The sequence below is a fragment of the Carlito syrichta genome, unplaced genomic scaffold (genome assembly GCF_000164805.1).
Source record: "Carlito syrichta isolate Samal-C Ts95f unplaced genomic scaffold, Tarsius_syrichta-2.0.1 Scaffold289403, whole genome shotgun sequence".
NCBI classification, from domain to species: Eukaryota; Metazoa; Chordata; class Mammalia; order Primates; family Tarsiidae; genus Carlito; species Carlito syrichta.
The window spans coordinates 87,381-98,920 of NW_007233499.1; the positions used below are offsets into that span (position 1 = coordinate 87,381).

Sequence of the window (11,540 nt, forward strand, 5' to 3'; positions counted from 1 at the left end):
CTGCACTCCAGTCTGGGCGACAGAGTGAGACTCCAACTCAAAAAAAAAAAAAATCTTAAATATATATATATATATGTATATACACACATTTTTCTTAAATATATATTTATAATATTTAAATATATATTTATAATATATAATATACATGTATTTAAATAAAAATATATTTAATATATAAATTTATATATTATTTATTTATTTAAATAATATATTTTATATATATAAATACATGTATATTATATTTATTTATTTTAATTAGCCACGTATGGTGGGAAGCACCTGCAGTTCCAGCTATTCAGGAAGCTAAAGTGGGAAGAATCCTTGACCCCAGGAATTTGAGGCTGCAGTGAGCTATGACCGTGCCACTGCACTCCAGCCTGGGAGATATAGCAAGACTGTCTCCAAAAACAGGGAGTGGGGGTAAAAAAAGCTCCCATTCAAACACATCTTACCTACATTTTAACAATTAGAAATATATTGCCTCACTAAGAAGCACACATCAGCCGGGCTCGGTGGCTCAGCCTGTAATCCCGCGCCTTTGGGAGGCTGAGGTGAGTGGATTGCCTGAGCCCGCGGGTTCGAGACCCGCCTGGGCAGCGAGACCTCATCTTTACAATAAATCAAAAAAATCAGCTGGGCGTGGTAGCGCATGCCTGTAATTCCAGCTACTGGGAAGGCTGAGGTGGAAGGATCGCCGGAGCCCAGCAGGTCGAGGCTCGGTGGCCGGAAGCAGCCACTGCACTCCAGTCTGGGCGACAGAGTGAGACTCCAACTCAAAAAAAAAAAAAAAAAAAAGAAGCACACATCGAAAGCAACATGCAAATATCTTGTGGGAAACTATGAATACATTTATAAGATAATAAAAATATACAAGCTCTATAGGAAAAGTGGATCAGCCAGTTTAAGACAAAGCTAGATGGGTGGGCTCCAGTAAAGATGGCTACACAAGGCCTGGGGGATATGGTCAGGGGTCTAGTGCCACAAGTGGAGTGACCTAGTGCCAAAGATAAGCTTGAATTTCTCTGCAATCATATACCCAGGGCTGACAGCAGGTGATTCCCAGCACAGGTTGCTTTTGTTTAACATTAATTCACAAAATGTGACCCACATAATGAGAATTCATAAAAATAAGAAAAACACTAAATGATTTATATACACTGCTAATATTTGACCCAAAAAGCACTGTCTCTTTTTAAACAAATGAACTAAGAAAAATAAATTTTAAATTTGCAAAGATAATTTCTAAAGATTAATCAGAATAGAAAAGTTTAATTTCTACACTTCTAACGAGAAATTATCTTTTAAAAAAGTTATTTCAATATTCTCTTGCTTAATAATCACAGTATAATTTCTTTATACCATCTGACACAGAAGGAGAACTCTTTCGTGAGCTAAGTTCAAGTCTTAAAAATTTAGGCTGACCATGTTATTACTTTAAGTCTTAGAGCAGCCAATAAATCAAATTCTAAAGACCCAGAGGCTACCATGATTTTTAACAAAGTATATTTCTATCCCAATTGAAACAATAAAGCAATAAAACCAGACATATAATTGAAAACTGTTTTAACTCCTGCTGGAAGGGAATAAAAATAAGAAACAAAAGAAAGCAGAGAACAGAACCAAGGTGGGGGGACCACTGACAATCATCAAGAGAAAGCCGAAGCTGGCACCTAGCAACGGGCCTTATCACACAAATACTAGACACTGGCCCTGATACTTACCCTGTCAGTTTTGAAAACATAATACCAGAAGAAAAGGGGCCCAAATCCACACACAGCTCCTAGGAGAGAGTTCTTGGGAGTGGGTCTGAAATTGGGATACATATTTGTTGATCTTGCATAGGTCCAACGAATCAAGGCAGGATCTTCCTAAAATTAATGAAAACAAAAAGTTGCAGAACTTCAGAAGGACTATACTGAGAAACATCAGGACTTTTGTGAAGGAGCAGAGAGATGCCTTTTGTTCTCTACAACATATAAGGGTATATTACAAATATTCCTAACAGCTTCAGTGAAGAAGAGCTTTCATTTCTAGTATTTTTGAATAATTCTCTGATGATCTGGTTCAAATTCTTCAAAATGTAGAAGACTAATACAAATTACTCTTCAGTTTTCTATTTAAGACAAGAATTCTAATCTTTTTAAACTGTCACAGAAGCCACTTTTCCCCCTTTCTCATTTTAATCTATTCTTCTCTGGACTGTGTTTAGCTTTGACGTCCTTCTTGCGGTGTAACCAGCAGAACCACATAGTATTCCCAACGACAAGAAGCAGATTTCGTATGCTCTATCACGCTTTGTATTGTGTTTCCAGAACTTTCTAGTGCTATCCCCATACTAGTCCTTACAAGCTACAAGTAAGCTGCAGGAGGATGAAGGAGGAAGAGGTAGAGCAGCTCGCACCTGTAAGTTTTTTAAGCTGACTTGGCTGATATTTTAAAAAGAAAATTAAAATTAGTCAATTTCACACTATTAAAAGTTTTGTAGCAAGGTCACAGTTGTTAGAGAAAAATAATCAGACTCATTAAAGAAAAAAGTAACTGCCAGTTTTAATTTTATTTATACTACAATAACTATGCACAAATAGTAGATCTACCCCCAAACATACAATTCAATTTAATTAGCAAAAATAAATAAATAAATAAATAAATAAATTTAATTAGCTAAATCCCCAATAGTTTTGTAAAATTAGTCTCTCCAATTAACTGACAGACAAAAATAAGCAAACAAAATCAGCTTTAAGACTTTAATATATGAATGCCATGAACATTCAAAGTCCTAACCAACACCAAGGAGTCATGGCTGGTAGAACTAAAATAACGTAACTGGGTCTTCCACAGTCATATTTCAAAACAAACTGAATTATAGCAACTTTACCCTGAGATAATCAGCTGGAACTCAGAAAAAAAGAAACCTTATGATGGAAATGTTCCCCTTCTTTTCAATCAGGTTCAAATTCCTCAAGGGTATAAGCAATTGCTACTAGATTCAAAAGTCCAAAAATAGCTTCTGCTACTCTAAAACTATTAACATTATCATAACACATTAAAATAAAAGCAAATATAACAGTGGTCTGCAGTACTGTTTATCAGTATGTCTATACTGCAAACAGAAACAATAAAGAGAGTAAAGAAATAAGATGCAGGTCCAAGGGGATGTTTGAGCTCAATACCTGAAAGAATCAATATATCTATTATATCCTTTCTGCTTTGAATGTATTTGAATGGCTATCCAGTAACAGACTTCTCAATCTGCCCAGTCACTTCTTTACGCCAGATCTGTCTTCCAGAAACAGACATATCATTTCACAAAAATACCAACAGATCCATGACCATGGTTCATTGAACCCAGCACTGTTATTAAGAGAAGTTAAGAAAGGTTCCAAAAGATACACCTCCTTTGATGCCACTCAACGTCCAATGGACTCTGCAACATCTGACATGGTGAAAACTCCTTCATGAAATCATTTTTTTCACTTGATTTTCAGGGCCCACACCTGCTTAGTTTTTCCTCTTAACTCTCTGGCCAATCTTTCTTCATCTCTTTTGCTCTCTTCCTCCGTATCCCCCCAGTCTCTTAATACTGTACCTCAGCTGGTCTTTCTCACCTACATTCACTTCCTTGACAATGTCATCCATTCAGTCACATGACTTCAAATAGCTATTTATGGGCTGATGACTCCCAAAATGTTTACCTCTAGCGCTAGACCTCCACCCTGAACTCCAGACTTAATAGCCAACCACAGGCTCAGTGGTGACATATTGTCTAACAGATATTTCAAATGTCACGTATCCCAAACTGATTTCCCAGTATGCCACTCTATCTCTATACCAGCTCTTCTCACATTTTTCTCTATTTTGGTAAAAGGCAACTTCATTCTTACAATTGCTTAAGTCAAAAAACTTCAAGTCAGCCTTGACTCCTCTATCTCTCACACACCACATCCAATCTGCCAGCAAACTCGGCTGGCTCTATTTTCAACATATACCCCAAATCGATCCCTTCTCACCCCTTCTACTGCCACTCTGGTTGCCACCTTGATAGCCACCATCAGTTAAGATTAGATTACTGCAAAAGCCTAATTACCTCCCTGCCCCGTCCTTCTTCCCCCACAGTTAATTCTCAACTAAGCAGCCAGAGAAGTCTTGTTAAAACCTAAGAGCAGATGATGTGACTCTACTCAGTACAAGTCCTTACACTGTGACCGACAAGGCCTGCTGTGATCTAATCCAGGTCCTCCCTGACTTCATCTCTTCCCATTCTGGCTACACCTTTCTCCACTTTAGCTACAATTTTCTTTAATTTACTGGACACACTGCTGCCTAAGGGCCCTTGCACTTGCTGTCCCCTCTGACCAGAATGCTACTTTCCCAGAGACTCCCGGGACTAGCTCCCTCTCCACACTTCTTTCAGAACTTTATGCAAATATCACCTTTCAATGGAAGCCTTCCCTGGTCTATCTACAACAGTAACAGGGCTTACCTTCCATACTACATACACACACTCCTAATCCCCTCCCCTGCTTTATTTTTTTTCTTATCACTTACCACTATCTAAAACATTAAATGATTTAGTATTTTAGATTTTAGATTGTTTCTTACTTGTTTCCCCCACTGGAAAGAAAGCTCTGTGAGGACAGGAATTTTTGCCTGTTTTGATACCTCAGTATCTAAAATGATCCATAAAAGAGCCTGAGCAATTATTTATAGACTGAATCAATTATTCTTAGAGATTAGATGAGAAAATTACACATACTGATTAATAAATGATTGTGTCATGCACTCAATTTACAGAACAACCAAAGAGGCAGGTATTATTACTTCTATTTTACATATGAGAAAATCCAAACTGCCCTGAGTCACAGAACTGGAAAATAGAAGATATAGGGTCTCAACCTCAGGTCTTTCTCACCAAGGCCTTTTTGTTTTTTTCACTGTATCATACTATCCAACACATCAAATCCAGTTGTGTGAGTATGTGTGTAATAAATGTGTTTCTCTGTACCTTCTTCTCAAGTAAATAAGGTCTCTGGCTGGAGACAGTACAGCCAACTAGTTAAAAGCAGATGCTGTGGGTTATACCAACCGGGGCTCAAATTGTGTTCTAAGGAGGTATATCTGTCTGTATAAGCTACTTGTCCTTCCTGTGTTGTCTTCTCATCTGTAAAATGGGGATAATAATAGTGCTTAATTGTGATATGTGAAGAAAATAATACTCAGAAAGGGTTTAGCATAGTGTCTGGCACATTGTAACTTCCTTGCAATTCTCACAACTTCTATAAATTCCTAGAGAATCCTCACAACTTCCAAAAATTCCTAGAGAACACCAATGGAACTTCTGGGAAAGTTTTGTTTTTTGTTTTTAACACCATATTTAACATATTTAAACAGCTCTTGTAAGAAACGTATCTAAAAGCACACTTGTTAAATAATGACTACCAGTTTACCGAGCATTTAGTTTGTGCTGAATGTATACATACTATTTAATTTAACTTCACAATTCTATGAAGAATGCACATCATTTCCATATGAACATCAGAAACTATAACCTAGAGGGGTTAGGTAAGTTGCCCAAGGTCATATAGTTAGCCAGTGGGTAGTGCTTTGGGGTCTGACTCCAAAGTCCAAAGCTTCAACAAGCTGCGCGTCTTTAAAAGAAACAGTTTAAGGAATCACTGTATTTACCAGGAGAGAGCGGAATCTTTATGACCCGTGAACTGAAAGGTAAAAAAAAAACCCAGCTTTTTAAATGTTTAAAATATATATATATGTGTGTGTGTGTGTATATATAAACAGTTATAAATTATATATAATTTATATAAACAGTTTCTGAACACGCGTTTCAAGCGAAGCACCGTGCTAGGCCAGTCATGTGCCTTATCTCGATACTCCCACAACAGCCTCATAAAATAGGAAGTACTATGCTATGCCCATTTTTCAGATAGGAAAATCGAAGCTGTGCAGAGCTGAATAACTTTCTCACGGTCACCAAGGCGGGAGGTGATACGGCCAGGATTCAAACCCTGCCAGGTCCGAGTCCAGACTGAGCCCGTCCTCTTGACGACCAAGCTCCCCGGCCAAGGTCAAAAGGCTAGTGAGCTGGCCTGTCCTCTGGCCTAGAAGAGCACCTATGCCTAACTGATCGGGAACGGTGGCCGCCCCCTGCGTGGTCTCCCTTGGCCAGGCTGGGCTGCCCAACCCGAGGGGACCGCCCGGACTCGGGCCCTCGATTCCCGCCCGGCGGGCCCCCCACTCACGATGAGCCCTCGGCGGTTAGGGTCGTTGTACTGAAGCAGGTACTCCCGTTTTAGCCGGGATCTTATGGCCAACCGCTCGGCTTGCGCCTTCCGGGTTTCCGGAGATATGTCGTATTCGGCCGGGTCGAGGGTCGAGGGCAGAGTAGCCAGGCGCGACGGAACATACTTGGGGAACGGCATCTTGGCTCCCAGCGCCCAACTGCGCCTGCGCGACTCCGATGCCCCGCCCCCTTTATTCTGCCCGCCTGCCTCAGAAACTGCGCCTGCGCCCTAGCGGGAGGTTGGAACGCTCAAATTCTTTCCCCAACCTTACAGGACACACTGGCCTGCGCTAGTGACCTGCGCATGCGCCCGGTGTCTTCTCACCGTCGCCACCTCGCCGTTTCTCACCCACCCATCTGTCACTCTGGTGCGGCTTCCTAGCCCTATCTCTGCTGATGGATGTACTCAGAGCTTATTATGTGAAGTTGAACTGTGTGGGACCGTCCATGAAATCAGACATCCTGGTTTTCAGTGTGGCTATCCAACTTGTGTGACCCTGGACGAGTCACTTGCCGTCTCCGTGTTCCCTTTTCCTCATCTGGGAGATAATGGCCCCTCTTCTGTCTACCTAGCAAAGGTGTTGTGAGGATTACATAAACTAATGAATAAATGACACAATGCTTTGCAAAACATAATCCCCTAAAAGAACAAGCTTATGTACGTTACCGCATTAGGGTCATAAAACAAAAGTCTAAGCTTATTGTTCACAGTACGAAATAACGATTCAGAGGAAAATGATGTTATAAGTTGCCTGACTGACTGTACTAGGTCAAGTAGGAAAATGAGGAATTTAGTAACACTCATGAAGAAATAATTTTAGTTAAAATACTAAAACCTCTTACATAAAATACTTAACTCTCTTCAGGTGCTAAGAATGAAAAACATCCTTACAGGTATGAGTATGCACATGGGACGCTGTATCTTACTGTAAAGATGATTTAGAAGGTAATCCAAAATGAAGCCTTCTCCGCCCCTACGGTGTTTCCCACCAACGACCACCAAGGAGGAAAAGCAACTTCAAGTTGCACAATAGGGTCTTTGGGTACCAATAGGATACTCCCCAGGGGGAAAAAGATAAACAATATTTCCATAACTCGGGCAAGGAAAGTTGGATCAAAAGAGAGTTCCAGCTTGGCTGAAATGTCTGAGGACATGTAGGTGTGTTGGGAAATTGTTGCTAGGCAGAAAGAGGACCCAGAAATTGTTGGCACTTGAAATAATGAGGAGTAGCACTGCTGTCAAATTTATTCAACATGTTAATACTGTTTTTAAATATTCATTAAGCACCCACTGTGCGAAGCATACTGCACACGAGTCAGTCTTAGTCAATCTTCTAGGATCAGTGGGGGAAATACAGAAGAAGTGGAAGATGCGATGTTTGAACTGACAGTCAAGCAGTACAGACAGAATAAACAGAACATGATAGTATTTGCAAAGTAGTTGAATGTCCAGATGAATAGAGGGCAAAATGGATTCATGAGAGTACAGGCTGAGAGAATGTAGAAAAAATAAATTTGAGGCAAATTACTCATATTCTATTTTAAAGGAACAAATAAAAATATGGAAGTTCTGGTTTGCTCAAAAGTGTTTTGAAATATTGAAAAAATTTAAAAAATTATGAAAAGCAGGAGCAGGTTATAAAATTCCAAAAGCTACATAGACAAAGTTTCAAAAATCTTTTGTTTATGGATTAGACACTGCTATAGGAAAAAGGGCATATAAAAAGATAAAAGGATAAAGAAAGAAGTCCAATAAGTACAAGCCGACTGGTAAGGTTAAAGAAGATTACTTAAGGTTTTGAGAAAGAGAGTGAACTTTGGCTGAGTTAAGGTGGTTATTCCCACACTTGCCTAATTATCGTGAGGTTCACTTAGGATGATTGTTAAAAAAAATATGGAGTTTAGGCCGGGCTTGGTGGCTCAGCCTGTAATCCCAGCACTTTGAGAGGCGAAGGAGAGAGGATTACCTGAGCCCGCGGGTTCAAGACCCTCCCAGCCAACTTGGCAAGACCTCGTCTCTACGATAAATCAAAAATTAGCCTGGCGTGGCAGCGCGCACCTGTAGTTCTGGCTTCTTGGAAGGCTGAGGCCAGCAGCAAGTCGACGCTGGGGTGGCCATGAGCGTGCCATTGCACTCGAGCCTGGGTGACAGAGTGAGACTCCAACTCAAAACAAACAAACGAACAAACAAAAAAGAAAGAAAGAAACAGAGATGAGTATAAGGGATAAGTGCAATGATCTTTTCCGAAGATAATTGGTGCCAGAAAGGCCCTCTTAGAGTGAATCTACTAAAGATGGAGATTTAGATCCCATAGCGAAAGAAAGAGACTTGATTTGGACTTTACCTTGAAAAAATTCAACCAAAATATCATGAAAATGAATTTATTTTATATTTAACATGTTTTAGGTTACAATTGCAATTATGTGCTAATCCTGATAAATCAAGTGTTAATTTGAGGAGACAATTTTTTTATCTGACTCATTACCCTTCACTGCACATTTGATTTTTTGCAGTAGAGTCATATTTGCAATAAGTATTAGAGGACTTTTTCCAGTTTTCCTAAAGCCTTCTCTTAATCCTTGAAATCAGATTATTTTATATCTTTCTTTTTCTTTTTCTTTTCTTTTTTTTTTGGTCAGAGTCTCACTTTTGTCCAGGTTGGAGTTCAGTGGCATGCTCACACCCACTGCAGCCTCGACCTGCTCGGCTCAGGCAATCCTTCCTCCTCAGCCTCCCAAGCAGCTGGAACCACAAGCACATGCCACCACACCCAGCTAATTTTTTTATTTATTGTGGAGACAAGGTCTCACCAAGTTGCCCAGGTTGGTCTCGAACACCTGTGCTCAGGCAGTCCTCTCGCCTTGACCTCCCAAAGTGTTGGAATTACAGGCATAAGCCATCACGCCTAGCCTAAATCAGATTATTTTCTTTTGAAGCATTGATGTCAACATCATTCTTATTGATTTTCTCCTTTTCATTTGTTGCCTAGTCCGACTTTGTGAGGTCCTTCTGTATTAATGACTTTGCATGTGGGTGGCAGTTTGCCAACATCATTTTCAATTTCATGAAATTCCACATCTTTTGCAAGACTTGCAGTTTTACTTTGCAGTAGATTTCTGTTGTAATTGAGGACTGGATATTTCCAAATGAATAACTAAGACTTTGATAGAAGTGGATGCAGGCATTAGTGTTAACAAATTGGACAATTTAATTGGAGAGCAGTTTCACAAACTGTCGTTTCATCAATGAATATTTTCTGTCTTGAAGACTTTTCGTTCTCTAAGAAATCTCCAAACAGAATTTATCAGGGCATGGATTACCAGAACTAAATACATGTTCCTGGGTTTGGCTGAAAGAGAGGGGATGATGTAGAAAAGTGAAGAAGGTGCTGAGTGCAAATATGCAGGGACAATCAAGCTATGTGAACAGGGCAGGGCTACAGGGAACAGAAGAACAGGGGGATGCAGATGCTATAAGAAAGGTGAATCAAGAAAAGTCTGAATTATCTTTCTTTTCCCTCTGTAGAAAATGATATTACAAAAGTTTTTGTCATCTAAAGGGGCGAACAAAATGTATGCAACCAAAATAGAAAATTAAGTCAAATATTGTATTGTTTCTCTGGATTTTGTGATATTTATGTTTGTTTTGTGATGTTTATGTTTAAATTTATAATTTATTATTCTTGTCTCATTCATACCTAATTGTATTCGTAATTTGCTTTTTTTGAGTCAAGATCTCACTCTGTCGCCCAGACTGGAGTGCAGTGGCATAATCATGGCTCACTGCAGCCTCCAACTCCTGGGCTCAAGCAATCCAACTTCTTCAGTCTCCTGAGTAGCTGGGACTACAGGTGTGCACCACCACACCTGGCTAATTTAAATTTTTTTTTTTTTTTTTTTTTGTAGAGACAAGCGTTCACTACTTTGCCCAGGCTGGTCTCAAACTTCTGAACTCAAGCAAACTTCCTGCCTTAGCCTCCCAAATTGCTGGGATTATAAGCATGCGTCACTATGCCTGACAAGTATTTGTAATTTTGTATATTTTTTTCTTAAAAAATGTCTCCCATTGCCCCCTCAAATTATATAAGTTCAAGTCTCATCAAACTTGGATCGTCCTGTTTGTCAGTCTTGTTAAATCTGCAAGGAAGAGACATTAAATATGGTGTTTGCTATAGGTTTGATGGAAGCCCCTTTATCAGGTCAAGAAAATTCCCTTATTCCTTGCTAAAAGTTTTGTTTTTCTCTTTTTGAATCATGAATGAGTGTTTAATTGACCAAATACTATTTCTACATTTTAAAACTTATTGTCATGTGGTATCTCTCTATTAGTGTATTAAAAAGTCAGAGAGTCTTGGTAGGTTGTTCTGATGTAGAGTCATTTTGCATTCTGGAATTAACCCTACTTCATAACCATGATGGATGATTCTTAATATACTGGTGAGTTAAGTTTATTAGCATTTTACTTGGAATTTTATTTGTATTTATTTATTTTTTAGGACAGGGTCTCACTCTGTTGCCCAGGCTGGAGTGCAGTCTCATAGCAGTCTTCACCTTCTGGACTCAAGTGATACTTCCGCCTCAACCTCGTGGGTAGCTAAGACTATAAGCTCTGACCACTACTCCGGTTAATTGCTTTATATTTTTTGTAGAGACAAGGTCCTGTGCCCAAGCAATTCTCCTGCCTTGGCCTCCCAAAGTCTGGGAGACACCACGCTTCTAATTTTATTATTTATGTTCATAGGTAAATTGATTCTATAATTTTTTGCTTATTTTGTTCTTGTCTAGTTTAGACATTATATGTACACAAATGAATTGGGTAGATTTACTTCTTTTTTGGTGGGGAGTGGTATATTTACATAAAATGAGTTGGATAGATTTCTTTTTATTTTTTTTTTTGACACTTCAACATAGTTTATATAAGACAAGGATTTTTCTACTCCATGAAGGCTTGATAAGTTATCTTGTATAACTGTCTGGATCATATTGTTTTCCCTGGAGGGATTTTTGGCTATCAATCTAATTTCTATAATGGTTGGTTTGTTCAGTTTTTCTATTTCTTCTGAATTAATTTTGATAATTTATATTTTCTTAAAGATCTTGTTTTAAACAAATTGCCACAGAGTTTCTAACCCCATCGTATACATTTTTCCATTCTCCATTGTCTTTATAATGCTGTTCCCCTCATTAATTCCAATATTGTTTATTTCTTTTTTCTCTTCATCCATCCTCCTAGAGGATTGTCTTC

At 39.1% G+C, this 11,540-nt stretch overlaps 1 protein-coding gene across 1 annotated transcript in view; it reads right to left on the bottom strand.

Annotated features, from left to right (window-relative positions):
* The window catches only part of NDUFB4 (NADH:ubiquinone oxidoreductase subunit B4), a 7,066-nt gene extending 590 nt beyond the window's left edge, over positions 1-6,476 (bottom strand). The window contains exons 1-2 of the mRNA XM_008054306.1: positions 6,255-6,476; positions 1,722-1,868 (exon numbers count right to left, since the gene is read on the bottom strand). Of these exons, the coding sequence (XP_008052497.1) occupies positions 1,722-1,868; positions 6,255-6,434 (327 nt within the window). The 5' untranslated portion in view covers positions 6,435-6,476. The remainder of the gene's footprint in view (positions 1-1,721; positions 1,869-6,254) is intronic.
* Between the last annotated feature and the right edge of the window lie 5,064 nt (positions 6,477-11,540).